General features: G+C 36.6%; 1 protein-coding gene across 1 annotated transcript in view; it reads left to right on the top strand.

The window, feature by feature from the left end:
• Positions 1-21,668, top strand: part of Slc9c1 (solute carrier family 9 member C1) — a 79,560-nt gene extending 57,892 nt beyond the window's left edge. The window contains exons 21-27 of the mRNA XM_074075225.1: positions 5,302-5,427; positions 6,964-7,062; positions 7,582-7,755; positions 12,759-12,890; positions 13,021-13,206; positions 17,640-17,757; positions 21,652-21,668. Of these exons, the coding sequence (XP_073931326.1) occupies positions 5,302-5,427; positions 6,964-7,062; positions 7,582-7,755; positions 12,759-12,890; positions 13,021-13,206; positions 17,640-17,757; positions 21,652-21,668 (852 nt within the window). The remainder of the gene's footprint in view (positions 1-5,301; positions 5,428-6,963; positions 7,063-7,581; positions 7,756-12,758; positions 12,891-13,020; positions 13,207-17,639; positions 17,758-21,651) is intronic.
• Positions 21,669-27,584: the final 5,916 nt, after the last annotated feature.

Here is a 27,584-nt window from a genome sequence, read left to right as displayed (position 1 = left end):
TAATATAGATATATAAAATTCACCCCCAACTAAAAGATGATGTAGAAAAGTATTCTCTTAACAAACACCAAGGAAATTCAGGGAATCATTAGGGATTGCTTTGAAAACCTATATTCAAATAAACTGGAAAATCTAGAGAAAATGAACAAATTTCCAGACATGTGGCCAATCAAAATTGAACCGATATAAATCACCTGAATAGAACTATAGCAAGCAATGAAATTAAAGCAGCAACAGTCTCTCAAAAAGGAAAAGTCCAGGACCTGACAGATTCACTGCTGAATTCTACCAGACTTTTAAAGAAGAATTAATACCAACACCCCTCAATCTTTTCCATGAAATAGAAAGGGAAGGAACACTGCCAAAATCATTCTGTGAAGCCAGTATTACACTCATCCCAAAATACAAGGACACAATAAAAGAAAAAAAGAGAGAAGTATAGGCCAATCTCTTTAATGAACTTAGATGCAAAAATTCTCAAGAAAATACTGGCAAACCAAATTCAAAAATATGTTCAAAAGATATATGATCAAGTCAGTTTCTTCCCAGGGATGCAGGGATGGTTCAACCTATACAAATCATTAAATGTAATACAGCATATTAACAGAAGCAAAGACAAAAACCACATAATCATTTCAATAGACACAGAAAAAGCCTTTGACAAAATTCAACATACTTTCATGATAAATGCTCTGATGAAATAAGGAATAGAAGGAATGTGCCTCAACATAAAAAAGGCTATTTATAACAAGCCTATAGCCAGTATCATAGTAAATGGGAAAAACTAAAACCATTTCTTCAGAAGTCAGAAATGAGACAAAGGTGTCCCATATCTCCACTCTTATTCAACATAGTCTTGAAATTCCTAGCAATAAAAATAAGACAGGAAGAAGAAATAAAAGGAATACAAATAAGAAAGGAAGAAGCCAAACTATTCCTGTTTTGCAGATGACATGATTGTATAGCTAAAAGACCCAGAAAATCCCACCAAAAAACTTCTAGACATCATAAAAACCTTCAGCAAAGTAACAGGATACAAAATAAATTTATAAAAATCAATAGCCTTTCTAAATACTAACAATAAACAGACTGAAAAAATGACATAGGAAAACAATTCCATTTACAATATCTCAAAAAAAAAAAAAATACTTAGGAGCCTGGCAGAATGGCTCAAGCAGTAAGAACACCTCCCTAGCAAGCATGAAGCCCTGAGTTCAAACCCCAGTGCTGCCACAAAATGGGAATAAACTTAACAAAGGAAGTAAAGACCTTTACAATGAAAACTATAAATGCTGAAGAAAGAAATCAAAGATAATAGAAGATGGAAAGATCTTCCATGCTCATGGATTGGCAGAATCAATATTGTGAAAATGGCCCTATTACCAAAAGCAATCTACATGTTGAATGCAATTCCCATCAAAATTCCAATGACATTCATCACACACATTGAAAAATCAACCCTAAAGTTAATATGGAGGCACAAAAGACTGCAAATAGCCAAAGCAATACTGAGCAAAAAGAGCAATGCCAAAGGTATCACAATATCCAACTTCAAACTATATTATAGAGCCATAGCAATAAAAACATCAAGGTACTGGAAAAAAGCAGATATGAAGACCAATGGAACAGAATAGAGGACCCGGATATGAATCCACACAGAAAGACCCACCTGATTTTTGACAAAGAAGCCCAAAACATGATGAAGAAAAGACATCCTCCTCAACAAATGTTGCTGGGAAAATTGGATATCTGTCTGCAGAAAACTGAAAGTAGAACCATGTCCTTCACCCTGTAACAGTATCAATTCAAAGTGGATTAAAGACCTTAATATATGACTTAAAACTTTGAAGCTAGTGCAGGAAAGAGCAGGGAATACACTGGAAGCAATAGGCATAGGTAAGGACTTCCTCAGTAGAACTCAAATAACTCAGCAACTAAGAGAAAGGATTGGCAAATGGGACCACATAAAATTAAAAAGCTTCTGCACAACAAAAGAAATGGTCTCTAAATTGAAGAGACCACCCACAGAATGGGAGAAAATCTTTGCCAGCTACACATCAGACAAGGGACTGATAACCAGAATATACAGGGAAGTCAAAAAACTAAACTCTCAAAGTATCAACTGCCTAATGAAGAAATAGACAAATGAACTGAACAGAACTCTTTCAAAGAAAGAAGTCCAAATGGCCAAAAAACATGATTCACCTTGAATTGATACTCTACAAGGTGAGAGACTGGGATCTAGTTTCAATCATCTACTGATAAGATATCCAGTGTTCTCAGCACCTTTTGTTGAAGAGATTAGCTTCTCTCCAGTGCATGTTTTGGACTCCTTCATCGGAGATCAAATGGCTGTACCTGCGTGGTTTGTATCTGGATCTTCTATTGTGTTCCATTGGACTTGGTGCCTGTTTTTGTGCCAGTACCATGCTGTTTTTATTACTATGGCTCTGTACTATAATTTGAAGTCAGGTATTATGATACCTCCAGCATTGATCTTTTTGCTCAAGATTGTTTTGGCTATTTGAGGTCTTTTGTGCATATATCATGTGTGCACTATCAAGGCAAAACTCCCTTAAACAATCAATATACACTCAAACAGGAAGATAAACAGGTCTTGACCTGGGGTGGGTACCAGTGGGGGAGTAAATGGAGAAGGTGAAAGAGGGTGAATGTGGTGGACGCATTTTGTATATGTGTATGAAAATAAAACAATGAAACTTGTTGAAATTGTCCTTAAGAAAGGGGGAAAGGGGATGAGGGAGAATGATGGAGGGGATGAATCTAATTAAGACATATTATAAGCACATATGTAAATGTCACAATGTATCCCCCCTGTATAACTATTATATATAATAAATAATAAACTGAGGCACACTTGCCCTGAGGTTAGGCAGCTAGTAAATATGGAGACAGTATTCTAATCTAAGTATTAATTCCAGAACCCACATACAATATAAAAAGCCAAAAACAGAAAGAGATATCTAGGAGTTTTGAATTAAAGAGAAAAATTCTGTTTCTGTAGGAAACAGAAATGATGAACAGGAGCAATGGTATTTAGTGTGCCTTACATAAAAATGTCACCGTGAAGCTAACATTTTTCCCATGTGGATCAACTGACCCAGCACCGCTTATGGACAGGACTGTCTCATTCCACTGCACTCTGTTGAAGCCTCTGTCACAAATTAAGGATGTATATGTGTGGAAAAGTTTCTGGACTCCTCTTTACTCATCATTGAACCAACATACTGTCTCAATTACTGAAACTTAATAAATCTGCATATCTGATTGTGTGTATCTTCCAGTTTTGTTCTTCAAGATTACTTTGGCTAAATTTGTTATTTTGTGTTTTCAAATAAAATTTAAAGACATCTTGGAAATTTCCATTAAGCACTCAACTGAAATTTCCAGTAGGCTTTCCTTAAGCCTGTATGTCAATTTGGAAAGAATAATAAATTGCAAAATTGTAATATCTTTGTAATATTGACTCAAACTATTGACATATTCCTCCACCCTTTTAATTTTGTTTCAGTAGTTATTTTTCCTGTGTAGTTTTCACACTGTTTTACTCATGAATTTGAACTGTATACACACACAAAAACATCAATTCCAGGTGTATTTGTAATTAATAAGGTAAAATAACAAGTGCCTGGAAAAAAAGTAAGAGATATTGGCATGAGCAAAGATTTCTTAAACAGGACACAGAGTTGGATTTAAGTAACATTAAAATTGATACTTTACATTAATAAAAATTAAGAGAATGAAAAGAAAACACACAAAAATGTGGAGCATATGTGGAAGATGAATATATACAATAAAAGACTCCTATGCAGAATATATTTTTTAAATCACTTACATATCAATAAAAATTCATTTCCTTAAAAATGGGCAAAAGATGAGAAGACACTTCATGACAGAAGGTATTCATATGGCAAATAAAAATAAGAAAAGGTGTCAAATATTATTGTCATAAGCTTAATACAAATTTAGTCAAAATGAAGTACCAATATACAACTACCAGAATGCCTTACACTTTTTAAATTGAGAATACCAAGTATAGACAATGATGTGGAGCAAAGTGGAACAATTCTCTTCGGAGAATTGTTGGGAGTGCCTGGCAAAGTTGAATGCATCCATTTCTTATGACCCAGCAATTAGATTAGATAATATTATACCCAACTGAATCCTATACTTATAAATACAAATAAATACTCATAGCAGCATTACTCATACAAGTCCAACCTGAAGCAGCTATGATTTGGGCACTTCCTGCACATCTGCTTTACCTCAATATAAAGATTTATTTTAACAAGCTAAAGATCTGGAGAGACGTGGCTCAAGTCATAGAGTACCTGCCTAGCAAACTCAAGGCAGGTGCAAGGCCCTGAGTTTAACCCCCAGTACCAAAAAAAACCAAAAAAAAACCTTGGTGCCAGTGGCTCACACCTGTAATCCTACATTCTTGGGAGCCTGAAATCAGGAGGATTGCAGGTCACTCTAGTAAAAAAGTTCATGAAACTCCATCTCAATGGAAGAAAGAAATCAAGTGCAGTGGTATGTGCCTGTCATCCTAGCTAAGGCCAGAAGCCTACAATAGGAAGATCATGGTCCAGGCCAGCCTGGGAAAAAAGAGAGACCTTATCTCCAAAATAACCAGAGGAAAAAGGGCTGGAGGCATGACTCAAGCTGTAGAGTACTTGCCTAGCAAGTACAAAGCCCTGAGTTCAAATCCCAAAAAACTTAATCTATGACTGCAGATAATGATTATACAAAGACAGAAAATTGCCATTAGATGGGAGAGGCTGGAAGTTTCCATGAAGAACAAAGATCTCCGAAGATCAAGAAAAGGAAACAGTACATGTTATGGTTTGGATCTGAAATGTCTTCCAAAGGCCATGTGGTAAAGGCTTGGACAGCGGCCTGTGATTTCATTGGAAGGGTGGTACAACTGTAGGAAGTAGGACCTAGTTAGAGAATTAGGTCATAGCGGATGTGCCCTAAAGGGGGATTAGGACCGTGGCTCCTTTCTCTGCTTCCTGGTCACCATGAAGTGAGCAGCTTTGCTCTACCTTACAATATTCTGCCTCATCATGGTCTAGAAACAATGCTGTTGAGTGACCATGGGCTGTATCCTCTGGAACTATGAGCCAGAATAAATCTTTCCTCCTTTAAGTTGATCCTCTGAGGTATTTTGTCACAGCAACAGAAAGTTGATTAACAGTACAATAACGTGCTTTTTTTTTTTTTTAACATTCTATGAACAGCAATTTTGTTCATCTATCTTAAATTTTCTGGTTTTAGTTGATCATGGCCAAAAAAAGAGAGGTGCTTGATTTTCAATCTATTATTAAGCCTCCTTCTGTTGAAGAAATTCTGTATCATATTTCATGGCTTAATAAAGATGATGACTGTATACAATTTATTCAGGTAAGACTTTTATTTCCTGATGATGTCATCTTTCATATAATAATATTTTAAATATAAAAATAGTCTTTAAAAAATAAGGATTTAACCATGATACTTGCTAGTTTAAAAACTAAGTGATCTTTGCTACCTGTAGAATAAAATCAACAAACTTTTGATGTACAGGTGTGCTGTACTACACCAAGGGAGCAGCTTGTTTTCTAAGGCATCAATGAGTTAATGATAGAAAACTCCAGCAAGGTGAAAGTAAGAAAGATTTATTCAACAAGAAGTGAAAGTAAAAGCTACTCCTTAGCTGAGGAATGCCTTGAGCAGCAGGTTTTGTGGTTGGAAACCGGTTGCACCCTGAGGGATGTGGGGATGCTCCTTTTGTTCTCTCTGCAGTGAATATTCCTTATTTCCCCAAGGCAGCTGTTTCTGGGCTAGTGCTCTCTGCTTCTTCCTCAGGATAGCTGTTTCTGGGCTGGAGACAGCTGCCTTTCTCAGAAACAGTTCTTCCAGGATTCTGGTGATCTCTGTTTCAGGGCCCCTATTTTAGTTTTCCTTTCACTTTGAATGTCGCACAAAATCCTTCCCCAATCTGTCTCCTTCCTGTCTCTTCACTTTTATCTTCTGTTTCCCATTTGCCATGTGCTCTTCATATTATAGTTATACTCAACCACTCATGGTGTCACACACACTTTACACTGTTTTTTAACTCCATCTGTAGGTGCTGTCTACTTTTCTTGAAAGGTCTCCGGGTTCCACTTCTTTTTCAAGCCTTCTTTTCTTATTGTGCCTCTGGAAACAATCCCACCAGAGGTATCCAGAAAAGTAGGCTGTGGGACTTAACTTCTTACCAGAAGACCATCTTGTGGTCCATCTTTGACTTAGAGGAGCAAATGTGCTACCATTGTATCCATAATATACTTTTATTACTGTATTAATTGCCATTATCATTAATTTTACATTTCTGCCACCTATGATGCTTTTTTTTTTTTTTTAGCTCACCATCTTTTGAATAGCCAGTTCCTATCACTTTGTATAGTGCTTAATGGGCATTCAATTAGTGTTTAAGCAATAAACAAATAAATGGACTGGACTCATTCTAATAATATTCTCTTTCTATGTCTATTTGATGCTAAAAGATCAATTATATTTTCCCACCAAATTCTCAGAATGAATAATTTTTATTTACTTTATGATCTGTTTAGAAAACGAATACATGAGACATGGATGTACCATTAGCCTAATTTGTCCCAATTTTCACCCATATAAAACATTTTCATTCCCCCATTACATTCTTATTCCTAGCTTCTCTCTTTCCTGGCCCACACATCAATACTCCATCTGAAATCTAACATGTGCATGAATATCCACTTTCCTCTCTTTGCTATTCTTAATTTCTATTTTCTAATACAAATTTATTACCAGCATATCTTAGATCTTACTGAATATTTACCTTAAAAATATAAAACATTTATTAAAATGTAAATTTTAACCCTCCCAACTATTGCCAAAGTATTGTTTATTCACGATGTATTTGGTAATTTTTTTTAGGAAAGAGCCAGAATTATAACATATGATTGTGGAAATGATATATTTGAAGAAGGTGATGAGCCCAAAGGAATCTATATAATCATTTCGGGCATGGTAAAGGTAAAGCAAAGATACGTTGAAAGGCACTTGTGAGCATTAGCTTTAAAAAATACTTTATAAAATTGACAATTAATGCCATTGCCTATTAAGTATTGCGCAGTTTCTTTTGTCAGTCAGCAGCTGTCATCCAGATGATGAGGGACAATAATGCCCAACACCTTTTCAGCCATACGCTCTTGAAGAAAACAAAGAAACCCTCAAAAGGATCATCTTTTTTCTTTTAAGATGGAAAATTAGAATGTAAATCATTACTCATCTCATGTTTGTGAGTGGGAGATTTAGTCCTTTCAAGTAGGTATAGGTTGAGAGCAAGTGAAATCAGAAAGATTAGACTATTTAAGAATGATCTGTGTTTAAGTAAACACCTCTTGGTAAATTTGCTTGAAAAGGAGAAATAAGCATACCCAAAACAATATGCATGCATTATAATTGTTAAAAGTGGAAAATCATAAATTAGGCAATTTTGATAATGTAAGTTAACTGTCACATTTCTTTTTTTCTTTCTTTCTTCCTGAGTAGCTTAAAAGAGCAAAGCCAGGTATTGATGCAGACCAAGCACCTGTGGAACCCGAGGAGAAAGGTTACCCTCTACTTTTCACAGACTACGTGCTTAGTGGTGAAATAATAGGAGAGTTAAATTGCTTAATTAATGAACCAATGAAATATTCTGCCACCTGCAAGACTGTAGTGGAGGTCAGAAAACATCACCTGTATCCTACTATTGTATGTCATTCAATGTCTGGTATCAAGTGTAAGGGTTTTTCAGTGCTTAATATACATCTACAGTCTAGTGACAATTTACTTTTTTTTAAAAATTACAAAATAAAGGGACAAACTTTGCTATAAAATTTTACTCACCTAGTATAGTGTCTTGGCAAAATTATTTATGGATGTGAACCTTCCATAAAGAAGGAATTTAACCAGAGAAACTGCTCGTTAGGAGCTATTTCACAGCGAAATTGTTTGGTGATACATTAATTATCAATACTATAATTTGGAAGATAAGGAAGGTGGAAAAGTCAGAGCTGGAATTTATTCATGGAAAAACTGGCAATGTTTGCATAGACATAGAATTGGATGTGGCTGTGTAATCTCAGCTATGTGGAGGCACAGGTAGACAAGAGAACCTCAGCCCAAGGCCAGTCCAGGGGAAAAGAGATACCCTATCTGAAAAACAACTAAAGCAAAAAGAGTGGGTGCCTACTTAGCAAGGCCATGAGCTTAAACCCTGGTATTGAAAGGGAAAAAAAAAAAAAGCAAGAAAAAAAAAAGCCAGTTTCCCAAGACATGGTTAAGGACAAAATCCTCAACATGCCAGAGGTTCCTCCTGGTCTAATTTGAACTCAAAAAGAATAATAACACCCATCCCATGAAGTCACAAGCAAAGAGAAATGGTTCAAGCCTGACTGAACCATTTTACAGAAAATGCAAGGAGAGAAGCAACTTAAGGACACCAGGAAAAAGTTAGCTAAATCCAGTAGTAGAAGATTCTGCAGAACAAATGACCTGACTCTGTCAACAAATCAATGGCATAAAAAATGTGTGGGGTGAAAGAGAAGGAAGGCAAGGGAAAGCTATGAAAATGGACTTCAGAGATATAGCAACCAAATACATTTGTTCTGATTTGAACAACCATTTATAAGGAGACAAATTTGAGACAATTGGGAAAATTTGAACAGCAACAGAATACATTAGATAATTTTTTTGGAATAGAATTTTTTAACTGTATTATGCCATGATTTATGCATGCATATGTGAAGAGCTACTCTTTAAAAAGCTTGAGAGGTTTGGGGAGCTTTAAAAAATATTCTAAAAGTAAAGAATTTTAATTAATAGAATTTGTTATAAATTATACTCCTATAGTAGGATTAGGAAGGATGTTGTGAAGGAAGAAACCTCCAAGTTACATTGCTTTGGAAAATACCTAGGGGCTTCTATTGATTAACTCAAGCAAATCATAAAATCACAGGCATAATCTCAGATAGTGTATGAATTGCCTCCTACAACAGAAATCAACAACTTTCAGAAAAAGATTTTTTAAAAATCTGGAATCTCTATATGGTATCATCAGCAATCTTGAGTTACTTAACATATAAAGAAACATGAAATGATAACCTATGGTATAAGAAGTAAGTGTGGAGGAGGACACTGAACAGAAACAATATTGAGATTGCTCAGAGTATGGACTGGGTGGACAAAGACTTGTTTTTAAGAAGAGATTCAATGAAATAAAGGAAAATATACTCAAAGTAAAATCTGATTTTAAAAATAGAAAAGATAAGAAATATCAATATAATGTATACATATAGAAAAGAGTCAAATGGAGTTTTAGAGTCAAACAGAGTAGATTGAGATGGCAGTAAAAAAAGAGTCAGTGAAAGAGAAGACAGATAATAGAGATGATGTGGTCTGGAAAAAAACAGAGAACAATGATTTTTAAGTATACGGAAAAGCAAGGTGTGGTGAGGTTTGCCTATAATCCCAGCACTCAGGAAGCTGAGGCAGGGAGTTCATGAGTTGGAGGTGATCCTGGCTCAAAAAAAAATGTATACAGACTTATGCCAAGATGATGTCAAAATTGACCCTCCAGTGATTTTTCTCCCTACTGAAGCATGAGTAGCTATGACACTACCTTTATAAGAACTCAGGAAGCCATGTAAGAGATCATAACACAAGAGTTTAGAATAAGAATAACAAAAGATGCCTTGAAGAAGACAGGAGGGAAAGCAAGGGAAGAGGAAGAACTTCCAGACTCAATCTTTGAGGCCTGCATTAGCCTGATACTAAAACCAGAAAAGCATAGAACAAAAATAGAAAACTATAAGCCAATACCCATGATGAACATAGAAGCAAAATGCTAGCAAACCGAATACAATAGTATATTTAAAAGAGTATTTACCACAATCCAGTGGGATTCATCTCAAGGATGAAAGTGTGGTTCAAGATATGCTGCAAGTCAAGGAGGTATAGCTCAAGTGGTAGAGCACCTGCTTTGCAAGTGTGACTCCCTGAATTCAAACCTGTCACACACACACACACACACACACACACACACACACAGAAAAAGATTGCAAGTCAATGAATGTGATATACCAGTTCAACAAAACAAAGGAAAAAACATGTAATCTTAAAGACAAAGAAAAAGCATTTGAAGCATCTGAGTAGATCTCCAACAGACTACTGTTGCTTGTCTTAGGGAAAAGCTAGGGAGATGCTAGCTATAGTCTTTGCCTTTTGTAGCATCTTCCTACAGTGACCACTTAACTTCACCCTTTTCCACCCAAGTTGGGTCCCTGAAAGAAATATGAAGGGTTCCTTCTCATATCCCTCTTTGAGAAAAGCTTTTAGTCTCTTTCTGAAGTTGTTAACAATATGGTGAGAGACCAAAAAAAAGAAAGAAAGAAAATGAAAAAGCATTTGATAAAATTCACCATCCCTTCATGGTAAACACTTTTGAACAAAGTATAGAAGGAGCATATATCGGCATAATAAAGGCCATATATAATAAGCCCAAAGCTAACATCATACTGAAAGATAAAAAGATGAAATCACTTCCACTAAGGTCTGGAACAAGACAAGGATACCCATGTTTACCATATTTATAATCCTGGAGTCCTTGCCAGAATAATTAGGCAAGAGAAAGAATTAAACTGTATCTAAATTGGAAAGAAGTCAAACTGTCACTGCAGATAAAATAATCTTATATACGGGAAATCTCCAAGATCACCAAAATGCTAATGGTACTAATACAAATTCAGTAACATTATAGGATGTAAAGTGAACATACAAAATCAGCATTGCTATGTGCCAAGAGCAAATTGTCTGAAACAGAAATTAGGAAGGCAATCTCATTTAAAATAGAAACAAAAAATACCTAGGGTGAAACCAAAAAGATGAAAATTAGAAAACATTGATGAAAAGAATTGAAGAAAACACAAAAAAATAGAAAGAGAACCTGGTACTGTGGTAAAGTGCTTGCTTAACAATAAGCCCAAGGCTGTGGGTTCAAACCCTAGTATCACTGTGTACGGTGTGTGTATGTGTGTGTGTATTCCACACTGTATAGTACATATTCCATACTACTCAAAGTGATATAGAGATTCAATGTAGTCCTTATCAAAATACCAATGACATTTCATCACAGAACTAGAAAAATAATCCTACAACTTACATGGAACCATGGAAAACCTTAATAGCCAAAGCAATCTTGAGTAAAAAGAACAATGAATTCCTGCAAAATGTGAAAAAGTATTTTCAAACTACATATCTCACAAGGGATTGATTCTCAAAATGCATAAATAACTCAATAGCAAAAAATAAATAATCTAATGAGCAAAATGAGCAATAAAATGAAGCATACATTTCTCCAAAGAAGACATACAAATAGCCAATAGATATTTGAAAAAAAAATGAAAATTAAACCACAAAGAGGTATCATCTAACATGTTAGAGTGACCACTCTCAAAAAGGCAAAAGACAGTCTGGAATCTAAAGCAGGAAGATCACAAGTTTGAGACCAGCCTAGACTATATCATGAAATCCTGTCTTCAGAAACAAAACAAAACAAAACAAAAAGACAAAAGATAACTGTGCTGTTGAGGAGGTAGAGAAAAGAGAACTGCTGCAAACTGTTAGTGGGAAAGTGAATTAGTATAGCCATTCCAAAAACAGTACAGTGGCTCTTAAAAAACATAAAAATAGAACCACCATGTGATCTAGAAATCTCACTACTAGCTTTATTTCCAAGGAAATATGAAATCAATATGCTGAAGACACATCTACACTGTCAAGTTTACTACAAGCCAACAAATGGAAACTACCTGTGTCCATCAACTGATGAATGATTAAAGAAAATGTGGAATATACATACACAATAGAATATTATTCAGCCTTAAAAAAGAATGGAATTCTAAGTCCCTTACTACACAAATGAACCTAGAGGACATTATAGTAAATAAAGTAGACCAGGCACAGAAAGAAAAATACTGTATAATCTCACTGTGTGTGGAATCTAAAAAAGTAAATGGATCTCATAGAAACAGAGTAGAAAGGGGTTACCAAAATCCAATTTTAGGGGAAAGGATGGGGAAAGAGAAAGTACTGATCAAAGAGTAAAACATTTTTGTTAGACTGGAGGAGTAAGGTTTAGAGATCTATTACATTGTATGGTGCCAGAGTTAATAACAACGCATATTTCAAACTTGCTAAAACTATGGAACCATAATGTTCTCATCACAAAAAATGACATGTTGGCAAGGTAATGAAAATGTTAATCAGCTTGATTGAATCCGTATGTATACATAGATCAAAATATCACCTTGTATACGCGTATACATAAGTATACGCAATTATTACTTATTTAAAATTTGTTAATAAAAGTGTGAAAGGTGGTCAATATGTTAGATTGATATAATTTCACAATGTATGTGTATATCAAAATAACATATACCCCATGAATAGATATAATTTTTGAAAGGAATACTAAAGAACCTCTCATTGAATCATATGGCCTTTTACAATTTAGTATATGACAAGATCACATAATATTTACCAATATATACATTTTATCGTGTTTCCAGGCCTCAGTGTAAGTCTTACATTTTAAATTCTTTGCCTTAATATTATTTTAACAGAAAACATATTTCTTAAGGCATAGTTGCATATGAAATGTTAAATTGATATCTTCCTTTTTCCAGACATATTTTATTCCCAAAAGTCACTTATATGAAGGCTTTAAAACGTCCTTTCCTCTCATGCAAAATAAAATGTGGCGAAAAATTGGACTTGGTATTACTGCTCAAAAAATTAGGGAAGATTTATCTTATGAGGTAAGAGGTATTTGTGTAAACTCCTTTTCTCCAAATGAAATTGCATTAAGATGTTATAAATTGGCTATGAATTTACATTAAACTCCTAATGAACAAATAATAGACTATGAAAATGTGTTTTTTCTTACAGGACTGGAACTACAAGTTGCAACTAAAGCTCAGTAATGTTTATATTAAAAATATACCGAGGACCACCAGAACTGTTATTTATGATGAAAATGTAACCCATGTTGTCCTCATCCATGGAGCTGTAGAAGATTGTCAGTTTCGAAAAGTTTATAAGGCACCTTTCTTAATTCCTGTGACATGCCACCAGGTAAGGAAGCATCTATTTATGTCTTCAAGCCAATATGCCAATGTCCAGCAATGTATGAACATCAGAAAATTTTCACTGTAATTGACCTTTCCACTTTACCATTCCCTTCTTTTCCCTGGCAAGCCATAAACACACCCAAACCACACACATCCACATGCATTGTACAGCTCTCGTGGATTATTTGGCACAGCTTTTCTCATCTAATGCCAATGAAACAGGCCAAGCTATACATTTTGGCCACAGTTAGGTTTTGGGGCACTTGGACGTAGCAAGAGAAGCTCTCTTAATAATTCATACATTGCAGAAGGCTGTATCAGCAGCACTCAAAAGGTTCTGCCAGACCCCACCAATTGTGTAACAGTGGTTTTTCTCCCCCGGCTACTTTGGAAAGAAATGTAAAAATGAAGGTCTTCTCATATTTAAACTGGTAAGAGTTTCCCTGCCAATCAGCATGAGAATTGGAGCCATGGGCAACAGGAAAGAAGAAAAAAATGTGTGTATGTGTGCATGTGCCATGTGCATGTGCGTGTGTGTGTTGAGGGAGAGGAAGAGAAGCTCACGTCAAGAGGAATCAGGAGACATATAAAATTCATCTACAGAAAGGGAATTGAGAAGAGGGACCAAGAATCCATTAAACTTCCAATATTTTAAAATCTTTTTTAGGCTGCTAATATATGACAGAAATAGTGCCAGCTACTGAAATGATAACAATTGTGATTTACAACCTATCTTCAAAAAAATCTCTCAACCAATGAGAAAGAAACAGATAGGTAAATATTTGAATAAAATGTTAACAGCTGTGATAGAAATAGTATCTATGGGGCATATTTGGGACACAAGAAAAAAAGCAAGATGAAAGCAGCTTCTTCTCTCCCTCAATGTGGATGCAGGGGCTTTTCCTCAGATGCTAGGTCAATAGGCAATTCATGTTATATGTGTGTGTGTGTGTGTGTGTGTGTGTGTGTGTGTGTGAGTGTGTGTGTGTGGTACTGGGGATTGAACCCAGACCCAGGGTGTCACACATGCTAGGCAAGCACTATACCACTTGACCTAGCCCCCATCCCCTTTTCTTTTGATTTTGCTTTTTGAGATAAGTTTTCACTATCTTTGACTGGTTGTCCAGGAATAAACGTGACCTCTCAATCTTCCTTTCTTTGCCTCCCTTGCAGCTGGGATTACAGATGTGTACCACCTTGCCCAGCTTGTGTCTTTTAAGTTGTAAGGAAAAGCTTTGACTGCAGAAATTTTATGTCCTACTGTCAGACATAGGGAAAAAAAAGATCACAAGAGGACTTGTTCAAATTGTTTTAGCATGAAAACCTAAAATATGCAGCCTCCTTGAGTAGTGAAATCTGAGAATTGTATACAAAAGATACACTACTTTATTTTTGCTCTGCTATTGGGATCAACACTAAACATATTACCCTGGAAAGAATTCATTGTTAAGTGGTATTATTTGACAAGTATTTTGGCTGTGGGTGTTAAATTGATATCATCTTTAATTTTGAGACGACTTCATTTTAGATGAGTTTCTTTTGGAAGGGGAAGAAATATCAAAGAAAAATGTCCTTAAAACAACTGAGCAGGTCAGGCTTCTGCAGGACTCACGAATGTCTTAATGTTATTGTGCACTAAATGACAACTCATTAAGTATGCAGGCTTTCACAAAGAAAATAGAGAATGGATATACTTACAAAAGAAAATACTTTCTTTCATAAGAAAACATTTCATAAGAAAAACATTTTAGAATCTGTACCTTTATGATTACATCTGGCAACTATGACTTGCATTCCTCATAGTGTCAGCACCTTCTCAGTACTTCTGCTGTCATTCCTAGTCTTAACTTCTTGCAGTGATAAAGACCTGTGATAAAGACCACAGTGAGCAAAGAAACCATTTGGAACACCAGGAGTTAAGTACTCAGGAGAGAAACCTTCCAACCTCAGAGGACAAGACTGAGAGATGGCCCACTTATACAGCTTGAACACAGGTGTGGCATACTTGTGCTCACATTCTAATACTACCAATCACAGTCCTGCATGTTCACAGCTTCCAGTTCCACCAATCACAAGCCTTACACATGCACCAATCACATGCGTTTTGCTGAATCCCCTTTCCATCCTAAGTGAGCACTATCATCTGGAGCTCACCAAGGCTTGTCTTGCACTGGAGTGGAGTCATCCAATGCTGGAGTGGATTCTTCCAAAGCTGGCACAAGTTGCCTGGAGTGATCATGACTGGAGCAAGGCTCCTGCATCAGGAGTGGTTGTTTCTACAGCAGTCATGGTTGCAGTGGTCTTTGCAGCAGGAGTGGAATTTTCCTCAGAGTACCCTGAGGGCAAAGAGGGGACTCTCTGGCTACAGCAACCTGCTCATGTCTGCCAGGCATAAGAGGAGGGTCTGTCAGCAGTCATTCAAAAGTCCAAATGGCCCAGCCCACACTTAATACCTTAGCTTACTAAAAGGGAAAAAAGAACACTAAATGATGCTAATAATAAAAACCCATCGTGGAATTGACATTCATTCTCTATAATGCTTAACAATGTTTAACCTTTAGTCAAATATCCCTCTGATCTGACTCACTGTGAGTAATATTTTATCCTAAAAAACAGAAACATCATTTATGAACCATCAATGATTAATTATAAGATGAAAACGTGGCAGTTAATGTGTGCCAAACAAAATATGGCTGAAATGCTTGGTCAAAAAAAAGTAGTGCCATAATATTTAGTGTGGTCTGGTCTTTAATTGTTGAAGGAAAAAGCTGTATCAGTATCTAAAGTTTATATGAGTTAATGTGTTCTTTATTATAACATAAACTTTGTATGGTGGTGCTCACCTGTAATCCTACAAGACTGAGGCAGAAGGATTGAGGACAGCCTGGGCTACCTAGTGAGACCTATCTCAGAAACAATAGGAGTATATGTGGAAACTATATTAAAAGGTAAAATTAATCCACTCTTCTATATAAGTTTAAAAGATGCAGTTCTAAAGAAATTTTGTAGTGCTATACTTATTGAATAATATCTGTGCTGTATAATAATATTGATCAATCCCTTAAAGAGCTACTGGAAAGGGCTAGGGACATGCTGTGTCAGAGGAGTCTCTTTGGCAGTATCTGTGATTCAGTAGTAGTCTTTTCAAAGTGTTAATACTTTATTTTCATAGTTCAAAAGTTCAAATATCCAGTTTCACTACATGTTATAACTAGTTAATTCCATTCTATCAAGTCATCATTTAAACACTTAATGCTTTGATACCTATGGTTCTATATTTCTGACTACTATGCTTTTACTAAACTTGTAGAATATTTTGTTATAAAAGGAAAAGTACCAAAATTCATTGTTTATATCCAGAGTTTTAAGCCTGAGTTGTCATGATACAACTTCAGAAGATACTCTAACCAGCTTACCATTGAAAGAATACCTATGAAAATGTGTTTTAAACAAACTTAGTAACAGGCAGGAGTGCAGATTAGTCATTTTCCAAACTCACCATTCTTGCTATAATGTAATACATATGCAGCCCTGGGAAACATGGGTCCTTTATTTCCAATTTTCCCTCCACTCCTCCCCCTGCTCTACACTGCATTGTTCATCTGGTTTTTGCACCACATAGCTATCCATTGTCTCATGCATATTTGTTGTGTGCTGAGCTTTAATAAAATATTGCTTCTTTTGGGTGATCATAAACAACTGCTTACATGAAGTTAGTAGATACTGAAATGATTTTTCTTGGGAGTCTAAAATAAAAGTACTGCATATAAAAAAAAGGAAGAAGGAAAAAAAAGTGAGGTGTGGATGGGGACTACTAAGTGAGAAAATGTCACAGAAAAATGTAAGTGACCACTAGCTGCACTGGTATGGTGCCCAGTGAGAGGACACGAACTGTTCTGTGCTGTGATGATTCTGATTCTTGAATTCACAACAACTGAGCTTTGATGTGGGCTCTGGCTGGTCATTTCAATGGTCAAGCAAGAGAATGTCAAAGCACCCTGATATCCAACTCTTGTCTACCCCCTAAACAGAGAGCCTTGCTCTGTGTGTGTTCGGATAACAGGATGATTCAAGCAGATCAAATGCAACCACAAGTAGGAATGATTTCATAAAATCCACCCATTTTTAAACTTTCTGTCTGCCTTACAGAAAAACTCTTTCATTGACTTTTTCACTGTTATAGATAATTAAGTCCTATCTTCTCATTTGGAAAAGAAATAAAACATTTAAAAAATCAATGAGAATGTATGGAATATTGACCTTCACAAAACAACCTACCTAGGGGTTTAAAGACCTCTGTCTTATTTGTGTTGACATACTGATATTTTCCATTTTCTCCTAGATGTTTAGAGAGGGCCTGACATAGTAACTTACCAGAGAAGCATTTAATTGCATGACATGTCCTTAGACATTAATTTGCCTTCTGTCAACTTTCAGATACAAGGTACTGAAGATTTCACAAAAGTAATGATTATTCAAATGTCATTTGATATGAAAAAACACAGATCGAACAAAAGAAAGTATGCACCACCACATAAATTTTCCGGAATAAAAGGTGAGTTGGATTCTGTAGACAATTGGGAGAACTTATTTTTCTTTTGTAAAATAGTCAGATATGGAGTTGGAAACGGGTACATGCGTTCTGCCTAGGGTATCAAGGATTCTGTTAGGTGCCATATTTGATATGTGCTGTGACAAATACCTGACCTAAACAACTTAAAGGAGGAAAAAAAATTTTTTTGGCTCATGGTTTCAGAGGTTTCAGTCCATGGTTCACGTGCTCCTTTGGAGTGAGCTTTTTTTCACTCCTGGTTATTACTTAGCCTAATTGGGCCTAACTTGGGGTGATGAAAGATGCAGAAAGGACACAGGATAGACAGACAGACAGAAAGTTGGGGCCAGGTATGTTGGGCACTTGGGTGGAGATGCACAACAGCCTCATTGCTTCTTTTCTTACTAATCTCTTCCCTGTACTCTGCTTCTTTTCTCTATCTTTTCTTTAATTCTTCACTCCTTTACAATTCTTTAAAGCCTTGCTTCTAAAAGTTTTCTTTTCTAGCCTTCAAAGTATCTTTCCATAGACTGTCCCATGTTTTCTCTTAGCCTTTCTTCAGCATGATCTCTCTTAGAGTCTTTGCCCTCAGATATGCACTCTCCCATGTTCTCTATAGCTTTTCTTAGCTTAGCTTTTCAAAGCCTGTGTATAAAGTTCTCTGTGCAGACTTGCACTGTCCCATGTTCTCTCTTTAGCTCTAGCAGTTCCCCTTTAGCAATTCTCCTTCAGCAATTCTTTTCCCTTCAGCAATCCTTCCTTCAGCAATTTTCCCTTCAGCAATTCATTTTCCCTCTTCAGCAATCTCTCTCCAGCAATTTCTCTTCAGCCAAAAATCCCCCATCCAAAAGCCTCCCTTCATCAAAAAGCCTCACGTCCTCCTTCAGCAAGTCTTATATCTAGTGGTAAACAAGGAGGTGCAGCAATGGTCCTCAGGGAGGGGCGTGACATTGTAACAGGAGAAACCTGTGTTAAACAACCTAGGAAAAGCAGCTGAGCTGCATCCCACCTTCTTGCTCTCTTCTGCAACTGGGGCTGTGCCAAATCTCAGCCTACAGATTATTTGACATAAACATCTTAGGAAAAGCAACTGTTCTGCATCTTAAGTCCTCATAGGCTTCTCCTACTCTGCTCCCCACACTCCTTCACCTCAGGCCCCTGGTGAGGCAGATCATCACAGAGTAGGAGTCTGTGGTGCAAAGGCTCCTTACTTTATGGTGGCCAGGAAGCAGTGTAAGACTGGATGAGACTAAGGCAAAATATACCACTAAAAGACAGGTTGCCAGGGACTTTCTTCCCCCAACCAGGACCCATCTCCACAATTCCCCCACACCTGTAACCTATTCAAATTCTGAATCTACCAATGGATCAAGCTAGAGGTGTGGCTGAAGAGGTATAGAGTCTGACTAGCAAGCATGAAGCCCTGTGTTCAAATCCCAGTGCCACCAAAATAAAAAAGATTATTTAATAACTACTACCTTCCAACCTTCAGGATGCTGAGGTAGTAGAATTACAAGTTCAAGGCCAGTCTCAAACCTGCCTCAAAAAATAATAGTTGTACCAAACTATCAGTTAAAATTTGGAAAATAAGTTTGAGATATATTTACAAATTGAATAGCAAAGAATTAAATTATGGAATGAATAATAATAATAGAATTTAATGCTTATCTACTTTCTTTCTAGAAAGAAATAATATTATAAATTTAGAAATGTAGGAATTAATTTTAAAATTCTGAGCATCAATGCAGTATTAGTTGTCAAGAGATAATCAAAGGCAATTTACAGAAGAAGACTTACATTGAAAATAAAATGTAAAGCTGGGCATAGTGGAACATGCCTGTGATTCTGGTATTCAGGAGGCTGAGGCAGGAGGATCACAAGTTTGAGGCTGGCCTGAGCTCCACATAATGACCCTGTCTCAAGGAGGAAAAAAGAAAGAGAGGAAAGAAGAGAAGAGAAAATGTACACAAATGTTCAATTTTGCTAATATTTAAAGAAATAAGTATTTGGTCTATTTTATTAGTGATATTTTTTAAAGTATTATAATACCCACAAACAAAAAAAATGAGCATATCTAGTATATGTTCTTATAACATTCTTACCACAAAAAAGTAAGCTATCAAGAGGTTCCAAAATCAATAAGTGCTTCTTTCCTTGGGTCTGGTACTGGCCCTTCACCACCTGCTCCTTCACCAGCTGTCCCTCTCCTCACTCCAAAACCCAGCCCTCCCAAATGACCAACAGCTCACCTGCAGTGAGGGACACAGTGACCTCTAAATCCTGAGGCTTTGCACCTACTATTCCTTTAGCCAGAACCCTCTCCATTCATGGATCTTGCTCTTTTTTATCCCTTTAATCTCAGGGTTTTTTCTCCAGTGAGACATCAGTGATAATTCTGCTCCACAGCACTGCTCTGTGGGTTTCTCCTGAGTGCACCAGAGCGTGATCGGTGCTGTCCTATTTTAATGTGTTTTTGTGAATGTGTTTGCTGGCTGTCTGCTCCACTAACTAAAAATTCCAAGAAGCCATGGATTTTAACTCTTTTGCTTTCTTATGTGTCCTCACTGCTTAACAATATCCCTGACACTCGGAATACATCCTACCACAAAAGTATTTGGGGTTATTGGGATAATAGATGATTTTGTCAACCTACTTCTCAAACTTTCTGTGTGTTCATTAGATAATCTTTATAATAAGACTTTTAAACTTTTTTTTTTTTTTGCAGTACTGGGGCTTGAACTCAGGGCCTTCACCTTGAGCCATTCCACCAGCCCTATTTTTGTGAAGGGTTTCTTGAGATAGGGTCTTGCAAACTATTTGCCTGGGCTGGTTTTGAACCATGACCCTCCTGATTTCTGCCTCCTGAGTAGCTATGACTACTGGTGTGAGCGACTGGGTCTTAGCTTAAACTTTTTAATGACTCTTCTCTCCACTGGTGTCAGACCACTGATCCTGAGTATGAGTGATTTGAATCTGGCCTAATTATATACTTGGACCGTTTGACACAGTAACTTGTTTCAGTTGTAGAACACAGTGTCTTTTTTTTTTTGGCAGTACTGGGACTTGAATTCAGGGCCTTGCACTTGTTAAGGAAACATTCTATCACTTGAGCCATATTTCTAATTCTTTTTGGCCTTAAGTTATTTTTCAGATAAGGTCTTCACACTTTTAGCCTGGGGCTGGCCTCAGACCACAATCTTCCTACCATGCCTTCCACATAGCTGAGACTCAGTGCGTACCACCATGCCCAAACTGTTTCTTGAGATGGGGTCTCTCAGTAACTTTTTGCCTAAGCTGGTTTGAATCATGTGATCTTCTCCCCCTGGGATTACAGGTGTGAGTCACCATGCTCAGATAACACTTTTTTGGATGAGAAAGGATTTTGTTTTTTTTTTTTTTTTCCTTTTTTTTCCGGTGCTGGGGACCGAACTCAGGGCCTTACACTTGCCAGGCAAGTGCTCTTCCACTGAGCTAAATCTCCAACCCCAGATAACACTTTTTTGAACCAGATTCAACTGGAGCATTGGAAGAAAGCCTTCAGTAAGAAACAAGTATTTAAAGAAGAGGTAAACTTAGAGCAGTCTTAGAAAAAGTTTTATTTAGATAAAAGAGAGTCTGCAACTTATAGAAGCTACTAAAGTATTTCTGAAGGAATTTGCCTGCTAATCATTCTATATATTTTAGCATGAAAACTTTCCCTAAATACAAGGTGCAGCATAAGTTATTATTTATTTTTATGTAACCATTGGAGAATGACAAGAAAAACAAAGTTCAAGATAGACTTGTCCTTGGTTCTCATCTCTTCAGAAGCCAAGCCTTCTTGGTCCCAGCTTTACACAGGCTCTTCTGAATTATCTGCAAGTTTTTAAGGATTTTCTGTTCTGCTTTTTGCTCCAGATTTTATTGTAAACTGAGATAAAAGCAGCCAGCAATAACCATGCCACAGCATGAAAATTCTTCAGCCAGATTAAGTCTGTCACCTTTAAACTTGGCCTTCCATAAAGTCTCAGGATAGGGACAAAGTGTAGACAAATTCTTTGCCATAATAATACACATGGCATCTGGCCCAATTCCCAATAAAGTCCTTGTTCCCATCCAAAGCCTCATGACCTAGCCTTCATCTGTTTGTACGCCCATTGTGTCTGCTCCTCTGAGCTCCCAGCAGAATCACTCATTAAGCTGAACTTACAGAATTCTAGGATTTCTCTAACATGAATCTTCAAATTCATCCCAAACTAGTTTCCAAAGGTTTAAAAACCTCATGGTCTTGTTTAATCACAGCAATAGAATAGCTCACTTCTTTTGTATTAATTTTCTGTATTAGTACTTTTATATAACCGGGACCAAAATATCTGAGAGACTAACTTACAGGAGGAAGGATTTATTTTGACTCCTGGTTTCAGAGGATTCAGGCCATGGCTGCCCACATGCCTGGGCAGACATCATAGAGGTGCGAACATGTGGTGGAGGGGAGCGATTCACCTCAGGGCAGTCAGGAAGCAGAGAAAAGGAATATAGGAACAAACCAGGGCAAGATGCAGTCCCTTGTGACACAGCCCCAGAGACCTTCTTCCTTCAACTGGACCCTAACTCCTACTTTTCACAATCTCCCAATAATGCCATCATATTAAGAATCCATCAAGGGATTAACCCATTCCTAGGAACTGGAAGGGGAAACTGCTGCCTGTGAAGAATGAAACAAGTCTTTATAGAGAAACAAAGAGGACAGAATACAGGACACAGAAAGCAAGACAGTTAGGGTCTGAGTCCAATAGTCCAATGCCAGTTGACTGTCCAAAAAGTGTCTGTGGGGAAATATTTCTATGTATGTGTGTTTTATTTATATGACTTTATGTTACATAAATCATATTACTGGGATAAAAAAATCATCAAATAAGTAAATAGATTTATCATCATTTCAATAAATGTAACACCAATATGCTGCTTGTATTTAAAAGTAGACTTAGGAGGCTATAGATACAGCTCTGTGGTAGAACATTTGTTTACCATAGGCAAGTTCCTTGGGTCAATCCCAATCACAGTAAAAATAAGAAAGTAGAATAAAGTAAACAGATTTAAAGGCTAGCAATACACTATGAAAAAGTATTGGCAAGAATTAGTTTCTCACAATACAATTAAATATTTTTAACTTCTTTATATATGGGGATAATAATTCCTTATAAGATAAATAGCTATCAAATATTCTTTCCCATCTGTGGATTGCCTTTTAAACGTTATTACAGACAAACCCACACTGATACTTGATTTTACTGAGGCTCTCCACCAGAACACAATTCTAGGAATTCTTTAGTTCCTCCCTCATTTCTTTTCCTTCTTTCTGATTTTTTTTCACACAGATCTACGTTTAAAACCTTTACCTTGAAAAATATATGAACAACATAATAAGAAAACTCTGTAATTGCAATAGACAAGAGTATGACACCCAATCAGGGAAAAGATAACACCTAGCTTTTAGTGAAAATAGTAAACTAAAAAATGCAAAATTTACCTGTTTAGATACCCAAAATTGTTATTCATTGATAAAATCTATTTTTTTTGAATTAAATGAAAATTGAGTGGCAGTGGTTTTCTCATATTTTGCTGGTAGATGAGTAAAAGAAGTTTGTAACAAAAAGTCATAACATTGTTCACACAGTTTGACTCGCTGATTCTGCTTCAATCCAGTATTACACACAGTGCAAAGGATACTACTATACCTAACGCAAAAGAAATTTTTTTTTCATGATATAGTTATTTAATAGCCATGAGGAAAGATTTCCCTTTTCTTTGATAGGACATTTTAAACACCTTTTTTTTTTGCCTGTGTATATTTTTTTTTCCTTTTTCTTTTATTATTCATATGTGCATACAAGGCTTGGTTCATTTCTGCCCTCTGCCCCCACCCCCTCCCTTACCACCCACTCCGCCCCTTCCCTCTCCCCCCCCAATACCCAGCAGAAACTATTTTGCCCTTATTTCTAATTTTGTTGTAGAGAGAGTATAAGCAATAATAGGAAGGAACAAGGGTTTTTGCTGGTTGAGATAAGGATAGCTATACAGGGCATTGACTCACATTGATTTCCTGTGCGTGTGTGTTACCTTCTAGGTTAATTCTTTTTGATCTCACCTTTTCTCTAGTACCTGTTCCCCTTTTCCTATTGGCCTCAGTTGCTTTTAAGGTATCTGCTTTAGTTTCTCTGTGTTAAGGGCAACAAATGCTAGCTAGTTTTTTAGGTGTCTTACCTATCCTCACCCCTTCCTTGTGTGCTCTCGCTTTTATCAGGTGCTCATAGTCCAATCCCCTTGTTGTGTTTGCCCTTGATCTAATGTCCACATATGAGGGAGAACATACGATTTTTGGTCTTTTGGGCCAGGCTAACCTCACTCAGAATGATGTTCTCCAAGTCCATCCATTTACCAGCGAATGATAACATTTCATTCTTCTTCATGGCTGCATAGAATTCCATTGTGTATAGATACCACATTTTCTTAATCCATTCGTCAGTGCTGGGGCATCTTGGCTGTTTCCATAACTTGGCTACTGTGAATAGTGCCGCAATAAACATGGGTGTGCAGGTGCCTCTGGAGTAACAGTCTTTTGGGTATATCCCCAAGAGTGGTATTGCTGGATCAAATGGTGGATCAATGTCTAGCTTTTTAAGTAGCCTCCAAATTTTTTTCCAGAGTGGTTGTACTAGTCTACATTCCCACCAACAGTGTAAGAGGGTTCCTTTTTCCCCGCATCCTCGCCAACACTTCTTGTTGGTGGTGTTGCTGATGATGGCTATTCTAACAGGGGTGAGGTGGAATCTTAGCATGGTTTTAATTTGCATTTCCTTTATTGCTAGAGTTGGCGAGCATTTTTTCACGTGTTTTCTGGCCATTTGAATTTCTTCTTTTGAGAAAGTTCTGTTTAGTTCACATGCCCATTTCTTTATTGGTTCATTAGTTTTGGGAGAATTTAGTTTTTTAAGTTCCCTATATATTCTGGTTATCAGTCCTTTGTCTGATGTATAGTTGGCAGATATTTTCTCCCACTCTGTGGGTGTTCTCTTCAGCTTAGAGACCATTTCTTTTGATAACAGAAGCTTTTTAGCTTTATGAGGTCCCATTTATCTATGCTATCTCTTAGTTGCTGTGCTGCTGGGGTTTCGTTGAGAAAGTTCTTACCTATACCTACTAACTCCAGAGTATTTCCTACTCTTTCCTGTATCAACTTAAGAGTTTGGGGTCTGATATTAAGATCCTTGATCCAGTTTGAGTTAATCTTGGTATAGGGTGATATACATGGATCTAGTTTCAGTTTTTTGCAGACTGCTAACCAGTTTTCCCAGCAGTTTTTGTTGAAGAGGCTGCTATTTCTCCATCGTATATTGTTAGCTCCTTTGTCAAAGATAAGTTGGTTATAGTTGTGTGGCTTCATATCTGGGTCCTCTATTCTGTTCCACTGGTCTTCATGTCTGTTTTTGTGCCAGTACCATGCTGTTTTTATTGTTATTGCTTTGTAATATAGTTTGAAGTCAGGTATTGTGATACCTCCTGCATTGTTCTTTTGACTGAGTATTGCCTTGGCTATTCGTGGCCTCTTGTGTTTCCATATAAATTTAACAGTAGATTTTTCAATCTCCTTAATGAATGTCATTGGAATTTTGATGGGAATTGCATTAAACATGTAGATTACTTTTGGGAGTATCAACATTTTTACTATGTTGATTCTACCAATCCATGAGCATGGGAGATCTCTCCACTTTCTATAGTCTTCCTCAATCTCTTTCTTCAGAAGTGTACAGTTTTCCTTGTAGAGGTCTTTCACATCTTTTGTTAGGTTTACACCTAGGTATTTGATTTTTTTTGAGGCTATTGTAAATGGAATTGTTTTCATACATTCTTTTTCCATTTGCTCATTGTTAGTGTATAGAAATGCTAATGATTTTTCTATGTTGATTTTATATCCTGCTACCTTGCTATAGCTATTGATGATGTCTAGAAGCTTCTGAGTAGAGGTTTTTGGGTCTTTAAGGTATAGGATCATGTCATCTGCAAATAGGGATATTTTGACAGTTTCTTTACCTATTTGTATTCCTTTTATTCCTTCTTCTTGCCTAATTGCTCTGGCTAGGAATTCCAGTACTATGTTGAATAGGAGTGGAGATAGTGGGCATTCTTGTCTGGTTCCTGATTTTAGAGGGAATGGTTTTAATTTTTCTCCATTAAGTATAATGCTGGCTGTAAGTTTGTCATATATAGCTTTTATAATGTTGAGGAACTTTCCTTCTATTCCTAGTTTTCTTAGAGCTTTTATCATGAAATGATGTTGGATCTTATCAAAGGCTTTTTCTGCATCTATTGAGATGATCAAGTGGTTTTTGTCTTTGCTTCTGTTAATGTGGTTTATTACGTTTATTGATTTTCGTATGTTGAACCACCCCTGCATCCCTGGGATGAAGCCTACTTGGTCGTGGTGAATAATCTTTTTGATGTGTTGCTGAATTCGGTTTGCCATTATTTTGTTGAGGATTTTTGCATCCATGTTCATTAAGGAGATTGGCCTATAATTCTCCTTTTTGGAGGTGTCTTTGCCTGGTTTTGGGATAAGTGTAATACTGGCTTCATAAAATGTGTTTGGCAGTTTTCCTTCCCTTTCTATTTCGTGGAACAGTTTAAGGAGGGTTGGTATCAGTTCTTCTTTAAAGGTGTGGTAGAATTCAGCAGAGAATCCATCAGGTCCTGGACTTTTCTTTTTGGGGAGACTCTTGCTTGCTGCTTCAATTTCATTTTGTGTTATAGATCTATTCAGGTGATTAATTTCCTCTTGGTTCAGTTTTGGATGATCATATGTATCTAGAAATCTGTCCATTTCTTTTAGATTTTCAAATTTATTTGAATATAGGTTCTCAAAGTAGTCTCTGATGATTTCCTGGACTTCCATGGTGTTTGTTGTTATCTCCCCTTTTGCATTCCTAATTCTACTAATTTGGGTTTTTTCTCTCCTCATTTTAGTCAGGTTTGCCAGGGGTCTATTGATCTTGTTTATTTTTTCAAAGAACCAACTTTTTGTTTCATTAATTCTTTGTATGGTTTTTTTGGTTTCTATTTCGTTGATTTCAGCTCTTATTTTTATTATTTCTCTCCTTCTATTTGTTTTTGGATTTGCTTGTTCTTGTTTTTCTAGGAGTTTGAGATGTATCATTAGGTCATTGATTTGGGATCTTTCAGTCTTTTTAATATATGCACTCATGGCTATAAACTTTCCTCTCAGGACTGCCTTAGCTGTGTCCCATAGGTTCTGGTAGGTTGTGTTTTCATTTTCATTGACTTCCAGGAACTTTTTAATTTCCTCTTTTATTGCATCGATGATCCATTCTTCATTAAATAATGAGTTATTTAGTTTCCAGCTGTTTACATGTTTTTTGTCTTTACTTTTGTTGTTGAGTTCTACTTTTACTGCATTGTGATCAGATAGTATGCACAGTATTATTTCTATTTTCTTATATTTGCTGAGGCTTGCTTTGTGCCCTAGGATATGATCTATTTTGGAGAAGGTTCCATGGGCTGCTGAGAAGAATGTATATTGTGTAGAGGTTGGATGAAATGTTCTGTAGACATCTACTAGGTCCATTTAATCTATTGCATATTTTAGATCTTGGACTTCTTTATTGATTTTTTGTTTGGATGACCTATCTATTGATGATAATGGGGTGTTAAAGTCTCCCACAACCACTGTGTTGGCATTTATATATGCTTTTAGGTCTTTCAGGGTATGTTTGATGAAATTTGGTGCGTTGACATTGGGTGCATACAGATTGATGATTATAATTTCCTTTTGGTCT

The sequence above is a fragment of the Castor canadensis genome, chromosome 5 (assembly GCF_047511655.1).
Source record: "Castor canadensis chromosome 5, mCasCan1.hap1v2, whole genome shotgun sequence".
Lineage (NCBI taxonomy): Eukaryota > Metazoa > Chordata > Mammalia > Rodentia > Castoridae > Castor > Castor canadensis.
The sequence above is the reverse complement of the archived record's forward strand: the minus strand, read 5'-3'. Positions and strand labels throughout refer to the sequence as shown.